The sequence below is a fragment of the Neoarius graeffei genome, chromosome 14 (genome assembly GCF_027579695.1).
Source record: "Neoarius graeffei isolate fNeoGra1 chromosome 14, fNeoGra1.pri, whole genome shotgun sequence".
Classification (NCBI taxonomy): domain Eukaryota; kingdom Metazoa; phylum Chordata; class Actinopteri; order Siluriformes; family Ariidae; genus Neoarius; species Neoarius graeffei.
Window position 1 is genome coordinate 50,922,396 of NC_083582.1, and position 27,168 is coordinate 50,949,563.

A 27,168-nucleotide genomic window follows, 5' to 3' on the forward strand; every position below is an offset into this window, starting at 1 on the left:
TTTGTGGCGCTACAATTTGCTACATGTATGCTAGTTATTGCAATATTATTGCAATGTTATTGCATTTATAATACATCATTGATATTCAGCCATAGTGGATTTTGTTCTTCAATAAAGTTATGTCCGTTTGCTGCATTGAATTGGTTCTTACTGCATTGATTTCAAGGTGTTCCCTCCTGGGGTCCATACGGACCCTGCCTGGTAGTTTGTGTATGTAAAATTGGCTGGTAGGATGAAGGTTAAGTGTGTTCTTTATGCCTTGGGCACTTTAGTGTATTGCTGTTATTAATACAAGATGTTCTGAACAAAACTTATCTGGTGATTTTGTCTTTATAAGCTTTAATTTTAAAGAAAAGTATTGGGGTCCAAACGGACCCCACATGGTAAGATTAAGGTGTAAAATAGCATGGTAGGATGAGGGTTAAAGGGGAACAGAGGGCAATATATGGAGTAAATATAACAATAAAACACACATTAACAAACCTTATTCAAGACTTACAAAAGTTTCTTGTTCTAAGGTTGGAAAGTTAGTGTTTTGAAAGTAGCTCGAGCAAACTATTTCCGCAGTTTGAACAGCCCGCCATGATATTAATTTTATCCAATCAGAATGCACGTTCGTTTTCTCTGCGTGACACTCATGACGTATGTATGTGCCCAGTTGTGTTGGCTCATTGAGGTTGGGACTAGCACGTGTGAATCGGAAAGTAGGATGAACTGTAAGTGATCGGCTACACAAACTGGTTCAAACTGGTACCCTTCTAAGCCAGAGCCTGCTTGCAGTGTGTCTTGCGGGATCTCTTCGTATGATTCGACAGAGCTGTCGCTTTCACTTGATGCGCCCGACGCCATGATTACACGCTTCTCTCCTAGTGCAGTGGGTAGCGCTGACGTCACGGTCTTTTAAAAATGGCGACTCTTGTGCCGTTTAGCGTACCGACTATTATATTTACAATTACCAAGATATTTCATTGTTTTCTAGTATATAAATTTGATAGAATACTTAAGAATACGTTACTTTGTCACATCAGCAACTGTATATGTTATATTTGGTACCCCTTTAAAATAGGAAAATATGTGAAAATGATCCGTTAATAGCTTGTTTAAATCGTTTTCCAAACAGTAGGAACAGCAAAGAATTACCTTCTATTTTTATGGGGAAGGGAGTATTCTTGTGTACAAGTGAGTAGCTAAAAGGCTTTACCCCAAAAATGTAAAGTTTATTGTTTGTATAAAATGTTAGAACAATGAAAATGTGCTCATTCTCTACTAAAATGTGTTAATTCTCTCCTCTCATTGTTCTAATACAGTTACAGCAGGAGTAATTTACTGAATGGCATAATCGGTCCACAGTCAAGAAGGTCTATGTGGCCAAAATAAAAATAAACAAGCGTGCTCTGAGAGCACAATATCCCCTGCTGGCAAATATGCTATAACTCTGGTAAAATGTGAGTGAATGGAACGAAACTGCAATATGTGTATTATCAACATATAACAGAGAATCCTTTTTTTTTTTTTGGGGGGGGGGGGGGGGGCTTTTTTTCACCTTTATTGGATAGGACAGTGTAGAGGCAGGAAATGAGCTGGAGAGAGAGACGGGGAGGGATCGGGAAATGACCTCGGGTTGGAATCGAACCCGGGGCCCCGGATTTATGGTATGGTGCCTTATCCACCTGAGCCACGACACCCCCATATAACAGAGAATCCTGCCGAGTTTCGTGAAAAACCTCCAAAATTTGTGAGAGGAGTTGATTTCAAAAGCCGAGTATCGTTCCCGAGACAGACGGACATCGCCAAGACATAATCCCCCTTCGGGCGTTTCAGCCAGCTGGGGATAAAAACCTTTTGCCAAATTACATGAAATTCCTATACAGATTGTGAGAGGAGGTGATTTCAGAAGAACGTACACCCTCATGAAATTGTCAAAGTACAAGTTATTTAAATCAAGGGTCAAAACTCTGGTAAAATTTTCACAAACGAAATTAAATCGTAATATGCGTATTACCGTCATATAACAAGGCCTTTCGCCAAGCTTCGAGGAATTCATCCAAAAATTGTAAGAGGAGTTGATGTCAGAAGGCAAGCACACCTTCATGAAATTGTGAAAGTACAAGGTTGTTAATCAAAGGGCCACAACTCTGGTAAAATGCAACTGAATTGAACAAAATAAGAATATGTGTACTACCAACATATAACAGAATCCTGGCAAGTTTTGTGAAATTCCTCCAAAAATTGTGAGAGGAGTTGATTTCAGAAGGTGAGCGCCCTTCCCAGGACAGACGGACAGAAATCGCCACGACATAATCCACCTTCGGGCCTTTCGGCCAGCGGGGGATAATAAATAAATAAAATAAATGATAACACCTTCACGCCCATAATCAAACCTGGGTGTCGACGATTCAACTCAAACATGACTTTTACTTAAGCAACCTGTCAGTAATCCCGGTGTAAAGGAGCAGACTACAAACACTCAGGACTACAACTCCCATGACACACCGCACCCTCTGTTCCCAGCCTACTGAACTACATTCCTTAATCACCGCTTCCGCTATTCAAGCCGCTCATTCACACCACTCCGGTGCGAAGTATTGTCCTGCCATACCGAGCCTTGTAGCTTTTCTGACTGTCTCTAGCATTTCCTGATCTTTTGCTATTTCCTCTCCGTTTTCGCTCTTTGTCTTTTCCACGTCATGCTGTCCGCCGATCGCCTGACCCTCGCTACTTTACATACCAACACTGATTTCAGTCACATGTTTTGGCTTTGCTGACAGTCTGCTGATCTGCTCCCTCTGCGCATACATCAGTAAGTGCCTGCACTCTCATACAACCTTTGCATGACGATTTCACCATGAGGGTTTAACTTGACTCATGCCTCAGTCATGTTCACAAGGCAGATTTAAGAAGTATTCTGGGAAAGAATTTCAAGAACTTCAAACAATCCCTGCGGGAATAGAAGTAAAATTGTTTAGACGCACTTGTGTGCAGGGGCGGATAGTTGCCCAGGTGCCTGGAACAAGCGTATTCCATATCCGGGCTATCAGTTTCCCATTCACAGTTGCTTGCTGGCTCAGTACACTGTTGATATAGCGGTCACCAGCATTTTTTTTTTTTAAATGTCACTCATTCACCAACTTCATAAAAACTCTACTTTTAATAGATCTCATCTCATCTCATGTAGCCGCTTTATCCTGTTCTACAGGGTCGCAGGGGAGCTGGAGCCTATCCCAGCTGACTACGGGCGAAAGGCGGGGTACACCCTGGACAAGTCGCCAGGTCATCACAGGGCTGACACATAGACACAGACAACCATTCACACTCACATTCATACCTACGGTCAATTTAGAGTCACCAGTTAACCTAACCTGCATGTCTTTGGACTGTGGGGGAAACCGGAGCACCCGGAGGAAACCCACGCGGACACGGGGAGAACATGCAAACTCCACACAGAAAGGCCCTCGCCGGCCACGGGGCTCGAACCCGGACCTTCTTGCTGTGAGGCAACAGCGCTAACCACTACACCACCGTGCCGCCCACTTTTAATAGGTGTTTTTGCAAAAAAAAAAAAAAAAACCTTTGTATGCAAGATGTTAATTTAAACGTTAACGAAGTCCCTGTGATGAGCATACTGCATTATGAAAAACCGAGAATGTCCTCTGGCAGGAACTGATTTTACTAGGCATATTAAATCGCTTGAACTGATACCAGACACTCCAAGACATGAAGGGAAACATTAAGGCAGTTTTTACTGTGGAAACAAATGCATCATGAAAACTAGTAAAAACATGCTAACGCATGTAAACACCTCACCAAGCAAAAATGAAAACGCTAGCCAGACTCAAATACCGTCTTTCTAAGTGATGAGATAACTCCACAGCTCACAGGTAAAGCCTCGGTCACAACCGGCCGTATGTGCTCCTACGGCCGGTCTACGTGCAAAAAACGCAAGAAACACACAGAGGGCGCACGTGAAACGCACAGAGGGCGTGCGTGTGACGTGCTGATTTTCAAGCCGTAGACTGGCTGCAGAGGTTCTTTGTCATGTCAAACAAACTCTACGGGCGCTTACGTTTTTTTCAGGTTGCAAGACAAACTGTGGATGGTAGAAATGGGCAACTGGACTTGCTTGAAGATTCTTGAAAACGTTTCACCTCTCGTCCAAAAGGCTTCCTCAGTTCTGTCTGACTAATAGGGAGTGAGGAAGCCTTTTGGACGAGAGGTGAAACATTTTCAAGAATCTTCAAGCAAGTCCAGTTGCCCATTTCTACCACCCACAGTTTACTATGACCTGGATGATTGAGAATCTTCACAGACACGTTGCAAGACAAACTTACAGCCAACGTGCGTCTTTCTCCACGAACAAAAAAAACGCAGCGATTTGGGAAACGCCAAAAATCGCACGACCAAAAAATCGTACGTCCGGTTGTGACCTAGGCTTAAACTGTTAGCTAAAGACTTTCTGCCTTTTCGTCAAGGATGTAAACTTGGGCCCAATCCCAATTCTAATTTCTACCCCTACCCCTCCCCCTTCCCCTCCCCCTTCCCCTTGGCCCTTCCCCTTGAAACTGAGCTACAAGGGATAGGGCTTGAAATTCAACCCTTACGTATTGGGATAGCCCTTCAACGATCGCATACGTCATCGCGTACCTCCGTCAGCGTTTACGTTAGCAAAACGCGACCAAATGCGTCATTGGCTGTGACCAGCCGCTACAGTCAGAGCCAGAACAGAAATCTCTGCTGGCAGGGTGTGATTTGTTAACTAACACCACTGAATGGGATATCTTTGGCGCTTCGTGCACCACATCCGACAGAATGAGGTGTCAGAACACTCATGTAAACAATAAAAGCGAGAATAACAGAACAAAACGTACGCAGTAAAGCAACCGAAAACAATACTCACTCCCAAAGCTTTTTAGCAGCAGCTTGGATTTCAGAAATCGCTGCTCATTCTCAGCTCAAAAGCGAATCAAGCGGCGTGTTTCCTCTGGATAACAACTTAAAACACGTAAATAATGGAGAAAATACATTTATGACAATCTTTCGCCGCGGGAACCGCCATCTTTCTGAAATCCGCATGAAATCTCGCTGAAATCCGCATGGCATTGTGGGAAATCACTCAAACCCCTTCGTTCGGAGTCAGCTCCAGGAAAATCTCCGTTTGGAGGGGTACAGAAGCCCTACCCCTTCCCCTACCCCTCCGCGTTAACTGGGATTGGGATACCCCTACCCCTTCACGTGAACGCGCAAAATGGAGGGGAAGGGCCAAGGGGTTGGTCCAAGGGGTGAAATGGGATTCGGCCTTGATGTGTTGCACTGGCAGAGGTATAAACGAAGAGAACAAAGGCTTTGACCAGCATAAAAGTTGCCCGTATTCAAATACTTACCCATTTTCTATAGTCTGTAATAATGCATGTAAATAGCTTGTGTTTGTAGTTAACTGGGCCTCTAGGCAAGCATAACGTGACCGGGCAAGCACGCTGGGGCTTCCACTTGCACGGAGGGCTCGCTAAAAATACCATCTGACCTCCCCTGATGCGAGTGCCTTATTATTCCTTAAAACCACCCAAGCTGCAGTTTCACCATGCCTCACTGTTTCTGACTTCACACACATGTTCAGAATATTATAATGTTCCCGAATCAACATTTCAAGAGTTGTGTTACCTGGTAGTGTGAGAGTGAGTGGCCATATCTCGACACAGGCCCACTACTGCTGGCCACAGTGTTCCAGGTGCCACCATCCAGATTATAACTGCAGAAAAACAAGGGAATAAAGATAAAAGTTGCCCACACAATCTCTATGATCATTTGGTCTTCAGTGTAAGAGCATTATGACGCAAGTTAATGCACTCACTTTAGAATCATCTGGAAGTTGCTATAGTTAAACGTGTAGCCACCAACAACCCACATGACCTTCTCCTGAACCACTGCCTTATGCGATGCCCTGCCTAGTGATGTACCAAAAGGCTTCACCGTGGGCATGACCCAGTACGACTCGGTGGACGGCACAGAGAGGGAGCAATCCGGACCTGAAAGAAAAAGTGAAATGCAGCGTGACGAAGCATGAGAGAAGATAAAGGCCTCAGCTATACTTTCTTGCAGACGTGCACGAGGACAGCTGCAGACGCCGCAGACGCATAGTTGTAGTTATCATACTACTTTCTTGTCCACTTGGAGGACATGTGCACTAGATTGGCATTTCCCTCTCCAAATTGTTTCCCTAGATTTCCCTCCAGTAAGTATTGCATACTTGATTGCCTTCACATTGTTTTAAAGACTAATTGTACAGATGTGGGTAGTGACAGACCTCCAGCGCATGCACACGCCCGTGTGCGGACTTTTCTGCATGCTGCTGCTATCCAGTTTTACGTCATGGTTAGATCTCTGTTACCCCTTTTCCACCAAATCAGTTCCAGGGCTGGTTCAGGGCCGGTGCTGGTTCACAACTCGTTCAACTTGCGAGCCAGCTGAGAACCAGTTTGCTTTTCCATAGCTCGCGGTGCTAAGGGAAGCCACGTCATTACGTCGCTGTATACGTCAGTTACGTCACTACGTTTGCATAAACCTTGGCGCGAACATCGAAGCGAAAACAACACGGAAGAAGTAGCAGCAACAACAACAATAATAATAATGGATGACTTCGCGTTTGTACAGCTGCTGCTTCTCGTCGCTTAAAAATGGCGAGCTTTCGCGGTCTTGTTATTGTTGTTGGTCTTAACAACTCCACTCCCCCGCTGACGTAAGCGGTTCTTTCCTCTGGCCCAGCAAAGAGTTGGTGCTAGCCTGGAACCGGTTTTTCTGGCCCCAGAGTCAGTTCTTTGTCAGTGGAAACAGAAAACCTGGTTCCAAACTAAGCACTGGCCCCGAACCAGCCCTGGAACTGCTTTGGTGGAAAAGGGGCATGGGTGGGTTAGACGTTTCACGGCAGCCTTCCATTTTCTACGATTCTGCCAATCAGCTGCCGAAAGACCGGACTTCTTGACACCCTCTAACCAGGTTTTTTGGGGGCGGCCCCTAGGTTTTCGCCCACACACACACACACATCAAGATCAACAACGCTGGAAATCCAAGCAGCACTGCGGCGAACATGTCCATACCACCTCAAGCGTCTTGCAGCAATGGCTATGTTGGTATCAGTGAGGTGGAGCTTTCCTAGCAGGGAGGAAGTTGGAATGTTGGCGTCTCCCCGCACACCGCATACCCATCTAAGCATGGCGCGCTCACTCCTTTCTATATGATGCAGGTCGGCCTTCTTCATAGGCCAGCACTCTCTGGCATAGAGCATTATGCTTTGTACACAAGAGTTGTAAACGGAGCCCCGGTCTTTAGGGAAAGGCTTTTGTTCGTCAAGATGGGGAGTAGAGCACGGAATGTCCCCAAAGCAGTTCGGACCCGAGTGATGGTGGCATCTTCACAACCAGCTCCTGCTGATATTTAGTCTCCCATGCCCCTTTTCCACCAAAGCAGTTCCAGGGCTGGTTCGGGGCCAGTGCTTAGTTTGGAACCGGGTTTTCTGTTTCCACTGACAAAGAACTGGCTCTGGGGCCAGAAAAACCGGTTCCAGGCTAGCACCAACTCTCTGCTGGGCCAGAGGAAAGAACCGCTTACGTCAGCGGGGGGGCGGAGTTGTTAAGACCAACAACAATAACAAGACCACGAAAGATCGCCATTTTTAAGCGACGAGAAGCAGCAGCTGTACAAACGCGAAGTCATCCATTATTATTGTTGTTGTTGTTGTTGCTGCTGCTGCTTCTTCCGTGTTGTTGCTTCGATATTCGCGCCAAGGTTTATGCAAACATAGCGACGTAACTGACGTATACAGCGACGTAACTGACGTGTACAGCGATGTAATGACGTGGCTTCCCTTAGCACCGCGAGCTATGGAAAAGCAAACTGGTTCTCAGCTGGCTCGCAAGTTGAACGAGTTGTGAACCAGCACCAGCACCGGCCCCGAACCAGCCCTGGAACTGATTTGGTGGAAAAGGGGTAACAGTGTCATGATCCGCCCCGGACTTCCACTCCGGAGATTTACTATCTCCCAGTTCAGCGCAATCCGGATCCGGGACGGGACTTCCATCTTGCCGGCATTCACTTCCTGGTCTGCTCTGCTGTGTATTGAGGTATTTCACTCACGTGACCAAGTCATGTGATGCTGCCATTTTGGACGGCACTGCTCGAATCAGTTTGAATGCGAGGAAGGCGACAAACGAAAAACATAAAAGAAAAAAGAGCGAGATGCAGAAAACACCTTCACTATCCAGCGACGTAGGGCATTTACAGGGCGAGCAGAGGGAGAGGTATTTGCAAAAATTGAGATTAGCAGGCTTAGAGAACGACGTTTACCTGCTTCCACCAGGATTGTTCACTGACAGCTAAGATTTGTTCACATTTTCATTTACTTTCGGTCCTCAGGATAAACAAAATGTTATTAAATGTCATTGAAATAACTTCTTAGTCTGTTGAGACATGGCCCGTTATAAGTTTTTCCTTTACTGTATTTACTAGTTTACTGAGCGCGCTCCGGGGCTGGCCGGGGCTAGCTAGCGCTCCAGGGCTGGCTGGGGCTAGCTAGCACTCCGGCGCTGGCCGGCGCTAGCTAGCGCTCCGGGGCTGGCCGGGGCTAGCTAGCGTTCCGGGGCTGGCCGGCGCTAGCTAGCGCTCCGGGGCTAGCTGGCTCAGTAAACTAGTAAATACAGTAAAGGAAAAACTTGAGACTGAAAGGTTTTAACAGTCATCCAAATGACTGAACGTAAACGTTGCTACAGCAACATACTAGGTACTATGATGTTGACATTAGCTAGCTTGCCGTCCAAAATGGCGGACACCGGGGCGTCACGTGACCCTGTGACGTCAGGTGAAATACCTCAATAAATAGGCCGTTTTCAGAAGGGGACTTTGCCAGAACGTCTTGTCTGTTTCTCATGTCGGCTCTGTGCCATTTTTTGCTTCCTGGATTTTTGCTCTCTGTTTCGCCTAGTCTTAGCTACAGTTTTTTGCACTCACGTTTTGTCAGTTTTTCAGACTACGCTTTTTTTTTTTTGTCTCCAGTTTTTATCAGAACTATTTTTCATGTTTTTTCATATTAGCACTTTGTCTACCTCGTTGTTGTCTGGATTATTGTTGCTATTTTTGTTCGTTGACTCTTTTTGGACTTTAATTAAATCATTTTTTTATCCATTGGATTTTCTGGTTTGTGTTCTGCTATTGGATCCTAACTCCCCACATCTCGCCACCCCTAACACCCAGGTAACAAAGGAGTCAACCACCTCTAGTTTGTGGTCGTCTGCCATAACATGGTTGAATGGTCTACCATCAATAGAGCTGACAGTACCAAGGCAACGACTGCATCTGAAGTCAGGGTCAGGAGTGAGTCTCCCAGAGGTGCCAGAGCATTTTTTTTTTATGGATCCAATGCTTGCAACCACAGCAGAAAATAAAATTTGGTCACAAAAAAACTCTAGGGTACACGCAGAGCTTTGCATACACCCTCTAATGAAATTTGCGTCACACAGACCCTAGTACGCCTGCACGTACTCGCAGATGCAGAATACAGAACACTCTCTAAATGCAAATCTCCTGGCGTCACCATAATCTTGATAATCCCAGGGAGCACGATGGGGCCTCAATACGTAACATGTTTACACATTCTGTCCCGGATTCGTCATTTTCCATATTTATTCCCATAAGGCCACAGAAAGACAGGCACAGCTCCTCTGCACTGGATCTTAAGGGACTGTGTAATGTCAAGCGTGGAGAATAATTGGGTCCTTGGCACACTGTTAACATCACGAGACTGAGTGATGACACGACAGGACAGCAGAGGATGCCACGGTGTGCAGCAGCCACTGGCACTCCATCACCAGTAGAGGGAGACAGTGCACATGTTTTACAACATTAGGTAGCTGAATTGCACCATTTTAATATTTCAGTGAGGAGAAAGAGAGAAAAGGAGAGATGGTTGAAGGGGAGAGGAGAGAGAAGAGAAGAAAAAAACAGACTGAATGGACTGCAGTACCTTGCCAGCTGTCATTGCATACACACAGTTTTTCCCCAGTGAGGTCGCAGTAGCCGTGGTCAGGGCTGCCACAGTTGTTCCTGCAGTAAGGGATGTCGCAGGCCTTGCCCTTCCAGTATTTATCGCACTCACAGTACACTCTGCTCGCTATGGAGTTGGAGGTGGTACACTTGCCATGGCCTGAGCAGTTATTCGGGCACGAGTTGATCCTTTTAGGAGAGAGGAAAAAGAGGACATTGAAAGAGAGATTTGCCAGACAGTGAGAAGGCTACACAGATTAAAGTGATGAAATGAGTGTGGATAAGCCTCTGGTTATTTAAAAAAAAAATGAAGGGCAACATGTGCATGGAGAAGCGGAGACTGACCTCTCTGAACAGAGGCCACCTCTACAAGAACAGGAATTCGTTATTAACTTTACTCTAAGACACGTACACTACCGTTCAAAAGTTTGGGGTCACTCTGAAATGTCCTTATTTTTGAAAGAAAAGCACTGTTCTTTTCAATGAAGATCACTTTAAACTAATCAGAAATCCACTCTATACATTGCTAATGTGGTAAATGACTATTCTAGCTGCAAATGTCTGGTTTTTGGTGCAATATCTCCATAGGTGTATAGAGGCCCATTTCCAGCAACTCTCACTCCAGTGTTCTAATGGTACAATGTGTTTGCTCATTGCCTCAGAAGGCTAATGGATGATTAGAAAACCCTTGTACAATCATGTTAGCACAGCTGAAAACAGTTGAGCTCTTTAGAGAAGCTATAAAACTGACCTTCCTTTGAGCAGATTGAGGCTACGTTTACATTAGACCGTATCTGTCTCGTTTTCTTCGCGGATGCACTGTCCGTTTACATTAAACCGCCTGGAAACGCCGGGAAACGGGAATCCGCCAGCGTCCACGTATTCAATCCAGATCGTGTCAGCTCCGGTGCTGTGTAAACATTGAGAATACGCGGATACGCTGTGCTGAGCTCTAGCTGGCGTCTCATTGGACAACGTCACTGTGACATCCACCTTCCTGATTCGCTGGCGTTGGTCATGTGACGCGACTGCTGAAAAACAGCGCGGACTTCCGCCTTGTATCACCTTTCATTAAAGAGTATAAAAGTATGAAAATACTGCAAATACTGATGCAAATACTGCCCATTGTGTAGTTATGATTGTCTTTAGGCTTGCCATCCTTCCACTTGCAAGTGGTAAGTGATATGCGCTGGGATCACACACACAGCGGCTCAGTCCCGAATCACTGCTCGTGCACTTCACTCGCGCGCTGTGTGAGCTGCGCAAGGCCGGAGTGCGCACCCTCCAGAGGGCACTCGCTGTTCAGGGCGGAGTGATTTGGAGCGCAGGATGCCTGCGGAGCCGAGCGTATCCGTGTATTGGCGTTGCTGTGTGCACGCAAATCGTGTACTGGTGTTGCTGTGTGCATGCTAATCGTTTTAAAAACGTTAATCTGATGATCCGCTGATACGGTCTAATGTAAACATGGACTGAGTTTCTGGAGCATCACATTAATTGTGGGGTCGATTAAATGCTCAAAATGGCCAGAAAAATGTCTCGACTATATTTTTTTCTATTCATTTTACAACTTATGGCGGGGCGGCACGGTGGTGTAGTGGTTAGCGCTGTCGCCTCACAGCAAGAAGGTCCTGGGTTCGAGCCCCGGGGCCGGCGAGGGCCTTTCTGTGTGGAGTTTGCATGTTCTCCCCGTGTCCACGTGGGTTTCCTCCGGGTGCTCCGGTTTCCCCCACAGTCCAAAGACATGCAGGTTAGGTTAACTGGTGACTCTAAATTGACCGTAGGTGTGAGTGTGAATGGTTGTCTGTGTCTATGTGTCAGCCCTGTGATGACCTGGCGACTTGTCCAGGGTGTACCCCGCCTCTCGCCCGTAGTCAGCTGGGATAGGCTCCAGCTTGCCTGCGACCCTGTAGAACAGGATAAAGCGGCTACAGATAATGAGATGAGATGAGAACTTATGGCGGTAAATAAAAGTGTGACTTTTCATGGAAAACACAAAATTGTCTGGGTGACCCCAAACTTTTGAACGGTAGTGTATAACCAAAGTGACTGTTTCCAAAAACCAAGTGTTCCTAATAACAAAATGGCTTTATTTTAATCTTGATTACTTGCACTGGCTCACTGTTTTCAATACAAACTATTCATTTGAACTTTTAAAGCCTTGCTTCTTTCAATTTAGCTGACATTCTGCAACTCTACCCATGTGTCCTGGAACTGATCCCCAAGGTCAGTCATCGTCACAGGGCTGAAAACCTTCAGAACTCGTCTTCTGTTTCTCCAAGAATGCTTTCTGTCTCCTTCATTAAAGAATGCTTTATTTAATACTTAGAGTTCATCATTGTAGAACCACTCTTTGTGTGCACAGGTTTGTGTTAGGCTTAGGAAAGCCACGAGAGGAATGAATCAATCCTGTTATTACTCACGAGTAAAAGATCTCAAATCCAGTCAGGTTGTAGGCTGCGTCACTGAAAAAGTGCAGGAGTGCATAGCCAGAGTTGGTCTCCACTTCAGGGACGGTCTCATTCCCTGGAACCTCTGGCACAATGAGACCACTGTAGGCCAGGAACAATTAAACATTAGCAGGCCTGACCATCATGTTTCATTCAATAACAGTAAAAACACAACTCCGTTTATCATCCTGAGCAGTGAGGCGTAACAGCCCCGTTCATTATGAGAAAGACGACGGCACAAACCACTGAGTCAGCTGTGAAGACGGAGCACTGAGGACAGGTGGGAGGGACAGTACTCACCTGAACACAGCTACTAAAGGAGCGTAAATGGAGTCTCCGTCATAGACGTACATGTGGTCCCAGCTACATTCGGTCGCAAAGTGGTTAAAACGCAACCTCAGCACAGCATTTGGGCTGCAAAACAAAAGCAGTGACTTCAGTTTCGTTTACAGTGGTGCTTGAAAGTTTGTGAACCCTTTAGAATTTTCTATATTTCTGCATAAATATGACCTAAAACATCATCAGATTTTCACACAAGTCCGAAAAGTAGATAAAGAGAACCCAGTTAAACAAATGAGACAAAAATATTATACTTGGTCGTTTATTTATTGAGGAAAATGATTCAATATTACATATCTGTGAGTGGCAAAAGTATGTGAACCTCTAGGATTAGCAGTTAATTTGAAGGTGAAATTAGAGTCAGGTGTTTTCAATCAATGGGATGACAATCAGGTGTGAGTGGGCACCCTGTTTTATTTAAAGAACAGGGATCTATCAAAGTCTGATCTTCACAACACATGTTTGTGGAAGTGTATCATGGCATGAACAAAGGAGATTTCTGAGGGCCTCAGAAAAAGCGTTGTTGATGCTCATCAGGCTGGAAAAGGTTACAAAACCATCACTAAAGCGTTTGGACTCCACCAATCCACAGTCAGACAGATTGTGTACAAATGGAGGAAATTCAAGGCCATTGTTACCCTCCCCAGGAGTGGTCGACCAACAAAGATCACTCCAAGATCAAGGCGTGTAATAGTCAGCGAGGTCACAAAGGACCCCAGAGTAACTTCTAAGCAACTGAAGGCCTCTCTCACATTGGCTAATGTTAATGTTCATGAGTCCACCATCAGGAGAACACTGAACAACAATGGTGTGCATGTCAGGGTTGCAAGGAGAAAGCCACTGCTCTCCAAAAAGAACATTGCTGCTCATCTGCAGTTTGCTAAAGATCATGTGGACAAGCCAGAAGGCAATTGGAAAAATGTTTTGTGGACGGATGAGACAAAATAGAACTTTTTGGTTTAAATGAGAAGCGTTATGTTTGGAGAAAGGAAAACATTGCATTCCAGCATAAGAACCTTATCCCATCTGTGAAACATGGTGGTGGTAGTATCATGGTTTGGGCCTGTTTTGCTGCATCTGGGCCAGGACGGCTTGCCATCACTGATGGAACAATGAATTCTGAATTATACCAGCGAATTCTAAAGGAAAACGTCAGGACATCTGTCCATGAACTGGATCTCAAGAGAAGGTGGGTCATGCAGCAAGACAACGACCCTAAGCACACAAGTCGTTCTACCAAAGAATGGTTAAAGAAGAATAAAGTTAATGTTTTGGAATGGCCAAGTCAAAGTCCTGACCTTAATCCAATCGAAATGTTGTGGAAGGACCTGAAACGAGCAGTTCATGTGAGGAAACCCACCAACATCCCAGAGTTGAAGCTGTTCTGTATGGAGGAATGGGCTAAAATTCCTCCAAGCCGGTGTGCAGGACTGATCAACAGTTACCGGAAATGTTTAGTTGCAGTTATTACTGCACAAGGGGGTCACACCAGATACTGAAAGCAAAGGTTCACATACTTTTGCCACTCACAGATATGTAATATTGGATAATTTCCCTCAATAAATAAATGACCAAGTATAATATTTTTGTCTCATTTGTTTAACTGGGTTCTCTTTATCTACTTTTAGGACTTGTGTGAAAATCTGATGATGTTTTAGGCCATATTTATGCAGAAATATAGAAAATTCTAAAGGGTTCACAAACTTTCAAGCACCACTGTATACTTCTTTCTGACTGACTGATCTGTAAGACTGGATTACAACAGTCTTGTGTCTGAGTCAGAACGTGGCTTTCCACACCTTTTATGATAACATAGTGAGGATAATAACACCCCGTGTGCACTATTGTAGAAACGCTAAATAGCTGTTGGACAAAAGGAGGTTGCAGAGAGTGCAGGCGGTAAATAGCAGGTGAAGCATGAGACGGAATCAGAGACGGACACTTACTAGCCCTCAATCAGCCAGGTGCACTTGGTTTTGTACTTGTAGTTGATGGGGCCATCTGTCAGGTATCCTGATGGATCAATCAGCCTGAAAGACAACATTCCAGTTCATAATCAGCAGGCAAACTCAAACAAAGAGAGAACACGATGAAGACAGCAGGCCCACACAGCACGTGCTTTTTTATTTTATTTTACATTTGTTATATACAGCATTTTGAATAGGACTATATTTCAGACGAGTTACACAGGCTCCTCTTTGTAAGAGAAACACTGGTTTCTGCAATTATTCATGACCAGATGGACTCAAATTTGTGTGGGAGCAATTCTAGGATGATTCATCGAACAGCAGAGCCAATCGATTCACGTCCCACCAATGAGAGACAGGAACCCTGTGGAGCGACAGAACCCAGTTCTGGGTTGCGTCACCATAGAACTCAAGCTGTGTGTGCCATGGGCTGCAGTGCCTAACGCCAGCATGTTGCATTGTTTGCGTAAAGAGGGCCTTTGTCTGTTGATGTCAGCTCGAGAGAGCGAATCTTGATAAACAATGCCTGCAATATTCTTGAGATGCGCTCTTAAAAACAAACACGTTTCATTCTTCTCAGACAGCCACACGGCCCTCAAAGCGAATCTGAAAAGGAAAAAAAATCAATCCGTGTGTTTTTGAAAAGATCTCGTCCGCACCTTTATTGTTGACTTTTGGGGAAAATAGTTGCAAGGTGGAAAATGCACACGGAAATGAATGGGGGGGGGGGGAGAAGAAAGAAAAAAAAACGTCAAATCTTCACTCATCTCATCTCATTCATCTCATTATCTCTAGCCGCTTTATCCTTCTACAGGGTCACAGGCAAGCTGGAGCCTATCCCAGCTGACTACGGGTGAAAGGCGGGGTACACCCTGGACAAGTCGCCAGGTCATCACAGGGCTGACACATAGACACAGACAACCATTCACACTCACATTCACACCTACGGTCAATTTAGAGTCACCAGTTAACCTAACCTGCATGTCTTTGGACTGTGGGGGAAACCGGAGCACCCGGAGGAAACCCACGCGGACACGGGGAGAACATGCAAACTCCACACAGAAAGGCCCTCGCCGGCCACGGGGCTCGAACCCAGGACCTTCTTGCTGTGAGGCGACAGCGCTAACCACTACACCACCGTGCCGCCCAAATCTTCACTGTTGTCTGTAAATTAAATAATTATCACAGCTGAGAGAGTTGTGCAATATTCGCACCTCTGTGTTCGGCAGGTGCATAAACATCGCAGATTCTACCGTAAGATGCACGCTGTACTTTTGAACAGCAGCAATAAAAGGAGCAAAAAGGAAACTATCCTTATGGCCGAAATGGCATTTTATAATTCACAGCACAAACACACAACTCAAACGGAAAGACTTTTCCTTATGACGTTTATATTTATGCCATTTGGCTGATCTTTTTTCCCAAAGCGACACACAAATGAGTAGTTTAGAATTAACGGCTTTGCTCAAGAAAATATAGAAATATAGCAAATGGCAGTGGTCTCACTACGGGGAGGACAAATCAGAAATTCATTAGCTAACCCACTAGACAAGTAAAAGCTCTAATTTGCTGCCTGGTCTTGTGTTTTGGTATCCTGGAAAACAAAAACGTGGTAATTAAAAGTGTAATAAAATGTATATTGAGCTACCAGTTAAATCCATACACATTTAAGTATGTAAATATCCAGGCAGTAGATAACTGTAGTCACGGTCTTCTTTGTGCCCTCTGTCCCTTTGCATCAGTTGCTGGTAATTTACCCCTTACCAATAAAATTGACATTTGAAATGGTATGGTATCGTTTCACAAATTTCAGTAGTTAACATTACTGCATTTCACCTCTTTTCACTATACTTTGAAACCCATCTTTAAAGGAACAGTCCACCGTACTTCCATAATGAAATATGCTCTTATCTGAATTGAGACGAGCTGCTCCGTACCTCTCCGAGCTTTGCGCGACCTCCCAGTCAGTCAGACGCAGTCAGACGCGCTGTCACTCCTGTTAGCAATGTAGCTACAAGTTCAGTTACACAAATTGAAACGTAGCGATTTTCTATGCTATGGAAAGTCCGCACTATAATGACAGGCGTACTAACACCTTCTGCGCGCTTCGGCACTGCATTGATATCTGAGCTCCGTATCAGTGCGCTGTCGAAGCGCGCAGAAGGTGTTAGTACGCCTGTCATTATAGTGCGCACTTTCCATAGCATAGAAAATCGCTACGTTTCAATTTGTGTAACTGAACTTGTTTCATGTCACTGGTCATATAAACCTATGGAAACAGGAAAAACGCGGAAGAGTTTGGTCGCATCTAACTACAGCCCCAAAAAATACCATTGGCCATACTGAGCCTAGCTACATTGCTAACAGGAGTGACGGCGCGTCTGACTGCGTCTGACTGACTGGGAGGTCGCGCAAAGCTCGGAGAGGTATGGAGCAGCTCGTCTCAATTCAGATAAGAGCATATTTCATTATGGAAATACGGTGGACTGTTCCTTTAAGAGTTTGCTCTTCCACCCACCCTTTAAAGTGCACAACACGGGTAAATTCAGGAGCAAGATCAACATAATTCTCCTATTTTATATTAAACTTTGGTCAAATATCTGTCACATTTTGCATTTTGTGAATTTTTTTTTTACCTTGCGCAATACCAGAAAAATTCAGTTGACATCAAGCCATTTGAGGCGAATTGGTCCGCCTCTGAAAAAACTTGGCATTTGGATTTCCCGGCAAACATTGATTTTCATGACATCATGTGCGGGACGCCTCCCTCTGAATCCTACGCCAGCGCTGGTTTGTTTATGAGAAAACGACCTGCCGGTTTTCTGCAAATTTCTTCAACGTTATCGCGTAATTATTAAAATGGTTAACAGATGTATCGTAGGAGGGTGTAGCAACACCAATCTTGATGGGATTAGTACTCATCGTTTTCCAAAAGACCGGACAATGAGAGAGAAATGGGAGCGCTTCGTGCAAGGCACCCGGAAGCCGAGGACCAAAGCAGAGCCGAGAAAAAGACCAAGAAAATCTGCAATTCACAAGTTGACTGTTGCCTGGGTAAGAAATAATTCTGACATCTCATTACATGCTTCATCCAAAGGTGAAGTAACATTGCGCTCAGGTGACAATTCCATATTTCAATGCAAAATCGCTAGCCGCTAAACTTGGTCTACACAGACTCTGCACTGAAACCGTGCAAGCTCTCTCAGCCTGCTGGCGGATCCGCACGTGACAGATTTTTCCAGACGTGTTTTGTTATTTTATTTTTTTCTGCTGTAGACAGATGGCCTTGTCCAGGATATGCACTTTAAGACAAAGCCGGCAGCTTGTGGGCGTGGCGTAAGTCTAGCACTAACATTGGAAGAGCTGTCCCTCTGACCAGTGACCTGCCACACCACTTTGAGTTATAAGTCTGGGAAGATGCTATGGATTCAGCAACTGCTGAATGAACTCGTGACATTAGATAGTTAAAGCTTGTTGAGTAACAAAGCTCTGAGTGAGATATGACAATAGTTTGCTTTTCGAGCAAGTGATAGTTGAGAGGCGGTGTCCCCTTCTACATCTGTGTGCAAACGGTGCCTCGAGTCATGTGTGGTGGGAGGAGACAATACAGCTAACCTGATGAAACATCTGCTGAGCGTACATCCCAATTTGTACAAAGAATCCCAGCAATGGAAGGTGCGCACGATGATCACATAAATAAACTGAAAATAAGATCGTCTAAATCAGTGTTTCTCAACCACTGGGCCGCGGCCCATTAGCGGGCCGTGAATTTTTTTTCAAGTTGAAGCTAATTTGTACTCGTAGTAGGGTACAACTGTTGGGTTTACCTCCGACGTCACATCCGCCTCATTAAGCTACGGTCACACTACAGCTCGCAATGCTTTGTGATGGATTATCGATGAAAATGAGGCATTTTGATGGCGATATACACACGAGCTAAAAGCTGTGGTCACACGGTAGGTGAACACTTGACTATCACGCCTTTGTGCGTTTGAGTCTGGCGCAGCTCGAGCGGCCGCACACGCTCACAGAGCGCGTCGTGTGCGCGCTTGGGACCCAGTCGTCATAGGAAACACCTGACGCTGATTTGAGTGCAATCAGCCACACAGATACGGAAGCTGTTTTCACAGAGGCTTTGCGAAGCATCATTATCACGGTCATGTTTGTTTATAGCCATGTTTATAACATGTTTTATGATTCTGCTTTTGTAAAAATAATAATAATAATAATAATAACAACGGGCGGCACGGTGGTGTAGTGGTTAGCGCTGTCGCCTCACAGCAAGAAGGTCCGGGTTCGAGCCCCGTGGCCGGCGAGGGCCTTTCTGTGCGGAGTTTGCATGTTGTCCGCGTGGGTTTCCTCCGGGTGCTCCGGTTTCCCCCACAGTCCAAAGACATGCAGGTTAGGCTAAATGGTGGCTCTAAGGCCCTGTCCACACAGCAACGGATTCAGGTGAATCTGATAAAATTGTTTATCGTTTCGGCCTGGCGTCCACACGGCACCGGCGTTTTGGGTGCCCCAAAACGAAATCTTTTGAGAACGGGTTCCAGAGTGGAAAGATCTGGCAACGGCGCCGTTGCGAAGTCGTCTGGATGAGTAGAACGGATTTGTTTACGATGACGTCACAACCACATGTGCTTCACGCCGGGTAGAAGTGTAACGAACTCGATGCGAGTTGTCAACAAATCCTATAACTTGGTTCATGAAACGCGCTTACAAAATATTTTCACTGTGAATATTTATTGTGTAATGGTGCAAAGTGAGAGAGAGAGAGAGAGAGAGAGAGAGAGAGAGGAGAATAGCCCTTAGGGCAGAGTCAATCCCGCCAGCAAAAATAGGGGAAAAAAAAGGAGCGATCTCACCTCTTCAGATGTTGGTTTAAGTCCTACAATACATTCCTCAAAAAGGGCGTAGAAGAACAAATTAATCTATCAACGTGTAGCATTCAATTTATTCCGGACCATTAAAGACGCCGCCTTCCGCGTAGAATCATACGTCATCCTTGCCGCCATATTGGATGGGGCAAAGCGGAGAATAAAGATGCCTCATTCATGTGCTGCGTTTAACTGTACCAACAGGTTTACCGTCCAAACGAGATCATATGGGATTACCTTTCACAGGTGAGACTGGAAAAATACTTTTCATTGTATTTGGTCATTATAATGTAATTTTACAAACAGATTTTTCTGACTGTGGCTAATATGAAGTCTCGCGTATAATAGTTTATGCGCGTGCGTCCTTACTTCTATTATTCTGGTGTCTCCAATGGGACCGTCTTACAGCGCACCTAGAGGTGTGGCATGTGTATTGCATCGTTTTCAGCAAGCGTTGCGTTGCCATATGGACCTGATATTTTACTGATCCGTTGCCCATGTGGACGCGATATAAATTGACCGTAGGTGTGAATGTGAGTGTGAATGGTTGTCTGTGTCTATGTGTCAGCCCTGTGATGACCTGGCGACTTGTCCAGGGTGTACCCCGCCTTTCGCCCGTAGTCAGCTGGGATAGGCTCCAGCTTGCCTGCGACCCTGTAGAACAGGATAAAGCGGCTAGAGATAATGAGATGAGAGATAACAACAACAACAACAACAATAATAATAAAGTACACTTGGAAGACGCTCTGGACTCTTACAGTAATGCAGTTATGGCTGAGGAATACAGTTGACTCGCTAACTTTAGGACTGCAGTTGTCATGAACAGTTTTGCACTCAAGTTGCCATCAATGAAGAGTTTATAACTTCAACAAAACAAACTTCTTGTTAAAACTATAATGATTTTCTGGTTACACAGTTACTTCGCGACTATACAGGACACAGTTATAGAAGCGAGTTATTTATAAATCACACTATCGGTCATCACCCAAATGAGGATGGGTTCCCTTTCGAGTCTGGTTCCTCTCAAGGTTTCTTCCTCATGTTGTCTGAGGGAGTTTTTCCTTGCCACTGTTGCCACAGGATTGCTCATTGGGGATAAAATTAGCTCATGTTTGAAGTCTTTAATGCTCTGTAAAGCTGCTTGCGACAATGTTTGTTGTTAAAAGCGCTATAAAAATAAACTTCACTTGACTTAAATATCGCGCCTGCTAATAAACACTCTTCCTGCACTTAGACCGTCTACCGCCGTCTATCTTGTAGTGTCCTGATCCCTAGATCTTTAACCCAGCCACATATAAAACGTTTTTCGCCGCCGTGTCCTTTCAGGTTTTCATCCGTTTGTCCGTGTCGAGCGATGTCTGCAGCAGCAGGTACTTTGAGAATAGGCCCCGACTCATTACAAGTATGAATAGGTGGGCCTCAAAGCAGAAAAGGTCGAGAACCCATGGTTTAAATGATAGGTGCTGAACATTGTCCACAGTTAGCGTATTCACAATATTTCCCCGTCCTGAATCTAGTTAACAGATCAGCCCTCCTGTAACGCAAGTTTAGCTGAGTTATTATTACACGGAGCGAAGTGGCAGCCAGCCACTGTGATGATGGTACCAAGGCTGTACCGTTTGTCTTCTTAGGTTCCGTCCATATTCATATCAGTGTTTTCCCCAGAAAAAAATGAAAGCCCTAAATTCTGGCATGATAATACACAGACAATTGAGCGCCAACGAAGCGAAACTAGAGGGGTCCGGGGGCATGCCCCCCCCGGAAAATTTTTTGAAAATAGATGCTCTCAGGTGCATTTTCAGGGTCTCTGTTGCCCCTTTTCCACCAAAGCAATTCCAGGGCTGGTTCGGGGCCAGTGCTTAGTTTGGAACCGGGTTTTCTGTTTCCACCGACAAAGAACTGGCTCTGGGGCCAGAAAAACCGGTTCCAGGCTAGCACCAGCTCTCTGCTGGGCCAGAGGAAAGAACCGCTTACGTCAGCGGGGGGGCGGAGTTGTTAAGACCAACAACAATAACAAGACCGCGAAAGGTCACCATTTTTAAGCGACGAGAAGTAGCAGCTGTACAAACGCGAAGTCATCCATTATTGTTGTTATTATTGTTGCTGCTGCTGCTTCTTCCGTGTTGTTTTTGCTTCGGTATTCGCGCCAAGGTTTATGCAAACGTAGCGACGTAACTGACGTATACAACGACGTAACTGACATATACAGCGATGTAATGACGTGGCTTCCTTTAGCACCGCGAGCTATGGAAAAGCAAACTGGTTCTCAGCTGGCTCGCAAGTTGAACGAGTTGTGAACCAGCACCAGCACCGGCCCCGAACCAGCCCTGGAACTGATTTGGTGGAAAAGGGGTACGAGAGGTTTTAGATACAGGATTATAGGATAGATTTTACCAGTGTTTCAATGATTTCTGACCTAAATAGTATTAATGTATACACATTTGAAATTTCACCTTAAAGTTCAACATGCAAGTTAAACTGTTTTGTTATAGATTACTGAGGTAAACGATAGATGGAAAATCTACAGGGATCTCTTAATTATCTATGATCAAGTCGTGTTGTAACTAAAATACGCATGAAAATATGAACAGTGGTTTGCTCCATCTTATGAAATCCAATGAAGAGAATCGATCATCATGACCTCCTCCTGTTGATCACAAAGGGATCTGAACCTAATGGTGATGATACACGGGGCAACTTTTTGGGCAATGTTGCCGAGCAATGTTGCTGGGCAATTGCGTTTTGACTCTTTTCTATTGAGATTGGGCAACATTGTTTCTTTCTGAATGGTTTTGATAATCTCTGGCAACTTTTTGAGATAAGCCAATCAGAACGCGAGTATCGAGTCATGTGACCTCCGGTGAGGTTCGGATCAGAAATTTCAAACAAATATGGCGGCCGCTCAGTGTCAGTGGAGTGAAGAGATGGAGAGACTCCTCATCTGTTTTTACGCCGGTAAGTTGTTATTTTAATATTCTATATGGAGGAATTTACCTCACCAAAGCTCTAAAAAACAACAGACAGCTTGATTAAATGGTCACAGCAAAAATTAAGACATCGATTTTTTTTTAGCTAACTGTAAACTGCCGTTGCTAACTGTTGTTGCCCATTGTTAGTTGCCCTGTGTCTCACCTAGTTGCCCGTTGCCAGCAACATTGCTCGGCAACATTGCCCAAAAAGTTGCCCCGTGTATCATCACCATAAGACCTGCCACCTTAAAATAAGTTGCTGTATTTCTATAACTGTAATGGTTTAGAATGTTTCTGATGCAATTACCGTAATATATGTATAACTAAGATACACTGAAAAGAAAAGTAAGGCGACTGCATATTATAAAGTTTACATTTTGGCACTTTATTAAATGGACTAGATTAAGATTAAAACATATTTAAAGGAAAAGAAAACTTAATTCATACATTTAAGTTTGCAGAAAGATTATGTACTTATAAACACATTCATGAAGAGAATCTGTTTATAAGTGTCAGATGTAGCATAATTTCGAATGATAATAATAATAAGCATATTTGGCAGTGTGATGTCGCTAATCCGGAGCCGCCTTTTGTTAAATGGATCCCAGTGACATCACACTGCCAAAAACGCTTATGATTATTATTTGAAATTATGCTACATTTGACACATTTGAACAACTTCACTTTGTGATCGTGTTTATAAGTACATAATCTTTTCTGCAAACCCAAACTAACGAATGAAGTTTTCTACTCCTTTAAAGCAGATTAATTCTCCTCGGCTTTTGCTTGGCCCAATGTTGGGCAACCCTCTCGCTGTCATCCATGCTGATGTGGATCAAATTGTCCAGCGAGCGCTTTTTGAGCCAGTCGCTGTGATCAAAATTGACAAAGTTTTCGTTGTCGTGACAGTTTTGTGCGCCATCACTCGCGTGGGTTTGTTGGCGTTTAGTTGACCAATCTTTGATCGAAGCCATAATGATAATAGACCAGGTCAAACTTTTGTGATTAAAATCAGTCGGCTTTGTCCGTCTGGTTGGGGACAACATCGGCAGCCAATGGGATCGCTTGTAATGAATCGGAAAATTCCAAGATGTCTGACGTTTTCTTTCGATATTTTTATTGGACGGTTTGAACACGTGATCTTGACATAGCCAACGGATTACAGTTTGTTTACATCATACCACGCGGACATATTACTTTCACAGAATCAACACAAACATTGGGAAAAAAAAGACCGCTTGTTTAACGCAAATATCAATCAATATGTAAATGGATCTGTTATTTGCTCTCCTATGTATCTAGTTACTTGTGGGTAGGAAATTTAACGTATCGGTATAAATCTAAGCGTATCGGATTTTAACTAAAGCGACTAAGCGTATCGGCAGGCAGAGCAGGTGTATCGGGCCTGATATGCTAAAACGCTTTGGGGAAAACCATGAATATTATTTAGTATTAAGAAGCGTCCACACTACTCTGGAGTTTTCGAGCCGCTAAAACAGAGACTTTTGGAAACGCTGCTGGCCTCATTTTAGTTTGAAAACTCTGGGGTAGTGTTTTAGTGTAGACGGGCAAAAGCAGAGACGTTTGGAACAGATGACAGACGCCCACTTTCACTTCCTGATTGGGTCTTTAGTCATGATGTATCCTTCCCTGATTAGTCACAGCCCCTATCATATGATCCTTTCCCTGAAGAAAACAAACAGCATCAGATGCTGATACCGGCATGCACATACCCAGCACACTGCAAAAAATGATATCTTGTGAAGAGAAAATATCTTTAATATGGGTGAATGTATCTAATGTCACTTATTAGAAGATTATCAGGACTCATATATAAGCTTATTTAGCTTACTTTTAGATGTTTTTACCAATTTCAAGCTTTAAAATGTCTTATTCTATTCAATGCTTAAAATTAGCAAAAATTATCTGCCAACAGAAGAAGAAAATCTAAAGCTTAAAATGAGTAAAAGCATCTAAGGGCGTATTCACACCTACGTTGTTTGGTCCGGACCAAACGAACCAAATTTCCCTTGGTCCGGACCTTTTGGGTTGGTCTGAATACAAACCACCGAACTCTGGTCCGGACCAAACAAGCGGACCGAGACCGAGCTGCAAGATCGGACTCGGTCCGGACCAAAGGAACCCTGGTGCGGATCTTTTGGAGGTGTGAAAGCAGACCGGACCTAATCTGACAGTTTTGCTTTTTTGTACCTTGGGAGCTTCCGTCGTTTGTCGAGCATTATGGGAAACAGAGTCTTGACACTCCACCGCAAAGTGCAAACACTGTTTCGGTTGTCAAGGGAACCTTACAACAGTCGTTCAGTCATTCAGACCAGTGGTAGGCTAGACTACAGAGTACAAAAAATGAGTAGGGGGCAAATGTGGGCCGAGGAAGAAACGCGTACCCTTGTGGATATACCGTAAAATACCAAATAATAGCCCGAGCTATTATTTGTTTCAATCACGTAAGAGACCCGGCGCGTATTAGAGACTAGGCGGCTATTTGGAACAGGCGATTAATTCCTTCTTCACAAACACCTTCCCCAAAATCTACCTCAAAACGGGGAAAAAATCATTCTCAGATAGGCCTACTTTTAACCAGTATAACTTAGTTTGTTTAGAGTTAGATTACAGATAGCACGGTGCCGACTTCGGGGAATTTTGAAGACGCGCAGAATGCATCTTCGCATGGCACAGTCGGGGTGGATAAAGGATAAATCACACACCTTTTCCTGTTAATGACTAGTTAAGTGCATGCTTTACAAAATAATCAAGAAACCACACCATTGTCTGTGCGCAGCACTGTGATTTAATTACTCTGCAAAGTTATGGTCACTTGCTATCACCCTCACCCATGCAGCCTCCACCCTTTGCGCTTCGCGATGTCTGTCAATCTGAAATTGCATGGAGGGCGCGACGTTGAAGCAACATAATTAGGGTGCGAAGTGTCAAACCAAAGGGTTTTTTCTTATGCTGAAAAATAAGTGACCTGCAGTGGCTACATACTGTCATCTTGCATTCTCACGTTTCTCTCCAAGACGTCTCCCTGTTTGGCGGATATGAGCCTGTTCCCCGAGTGAGTTGGTACGGTGGCTCGACCCCGTAGAAAACTTAAAGTTCGGATGAAAGTTAGTTGAATAGGTTACTGACTTGTAGGCCTACATGTTGCCTGCCTGACGCGTGCTTCTGCCCAACTTGCACGACAGATTACTTGTTGAAAAGGCCCCTTGGATTAGATTGGCCGCGAGCAGACTAAATGCATGTTAGAACGCTCTCACCTTTTTTGTAAAGCATCTTCCAGATCCGAATGGGTAAGGGCAAGTGAAATGGTATAAGGTCTTTAATAAAACTCAGTGTGTGCTTTGACGCATGCATTCGGCAATTTAGGTCGTTTAACAGAAGCAGCAGTCCAACCTTGGAAACCCGCAGTCCTCAATGTCACCACACACGCTGGCTTTCGTTGGGTATACCCAAAGGGGTATTCCTCATTCGATGACGTAAGTGATATCCCACACACCCATGTCAAACGTAATTGGCTAAGACGTCTGTCAAAAGTTACGGAGTTGCATTCCTCAAGAAATATTACGGTAGACCAAGATTATAACATTGAAATGGCATGTTTATTATCACGTAAGTTACGTGTAAGTTACGTGTCATTCTGAGATGCGCAGATAGACAGTAAAGGGAATTCCGAATTCCCTTTACTGTCTATCTGCGCATCTCAGAATGACACAGGACAATGGGCGAACTAGATTTTTTTTTTCCCCAGCCACGGCGCGCCGGAACGCTATCACCCCTGCGTAACAAAATGTTGTAAACAGTATTATAGAAATAATTTCATTTTGCATTCATTCATTCATTCATTCATTCATTCATTCATTCATTCATTCATATTGTTTCGGTAGAAAACTATGCAATGCAAAATCGTTTAAACACCAGAAAACCAGAAAAGTGCTGGGCCTCAAGATTCTAGATAGAACATTCGGACGCTTTTTTTTTTAGACCCCGGCGAGTATTCGGAACCGGCCTTTATTTGTCACAACACACGCGTACACCCGGCCGTTAAAGGGAACTCGGCGGTTAATTGGAACTCGGCTATTATTTGGTATTTTACGGTATGGGCAGATGTCCACATATCTGAGCTTTTGGAGAGAACACACAAAAATGCCGACGTGTTTGCTGTATTCAGTGAGAAAATGAAGGAGAAGGGGTTCACGCGCTCCCCAGAACAATGTCGGCTAAAAGTGAAGAAACTCCGTCAGACCTACATTAAAATCAGGGACATTCTTTCAAAAAGTGGCGGCACTAGTGACGCAAAAAAGAAATTCATCTATTACGATGGATAAGGCGAATATCCCGACACATACCTCCTCCGTCTTGCGTGAAGAGCCAGAACTGTCACACCATGATGTGCGCTCATCAGCGCTATCCTCCGTAGCCGCCTTGCCCTTTGAAGTCGTCGTTGATAAATTACTTGTACAACAGCATAGTAATCGCACAATTGTGAAAACTGGAAAAAGCATATAGCTTTGATGACATTAAAAAG

The 27,168-nt window shown here is 44.5% G+C and overlaps 1 protein-coding gene across 2 annotated transcripts in view; it reads right to left on the bottom strand.

The window, feature by feature from the left end:
* Positions 1–27,168, bottom strand: part of atrnl1b (attractin-like 1b) — a 336,438-nt gene that overhangs the window by 217,691 nt on the left and 91,579 nt on the right. For both annotated transcript variants that reach the window (XM_060939921.1, XM_060939920.1), the window contains exons 3-8: positions 14,759–14,842; positions 12,774–12,887; positions 12,447–12,575; positions 10,007–10,215; positions 5,846–6,020; positions 5,656–5,743 (exon numbers count right to left, since the gene is read on the bottom strand). In XM_060939921.1, coding sequence (XP_060795904.1) covers positions 5,656–5,743; positions 5,846–6,020; positions 10,007–10,215; positions 12,447–12,575; positions 12,774–12,887; positions 14,759–14,842 — 799 coding nt within the window. The remainder of the gene's footprint in view (positions 1–5,655; positions 5,744–5,845; positions 6,021–10,006; positions 10,216–12,446; positions 12,576–12,773; positions 12,888–14,758; positions 14,843–27,168) is intronic.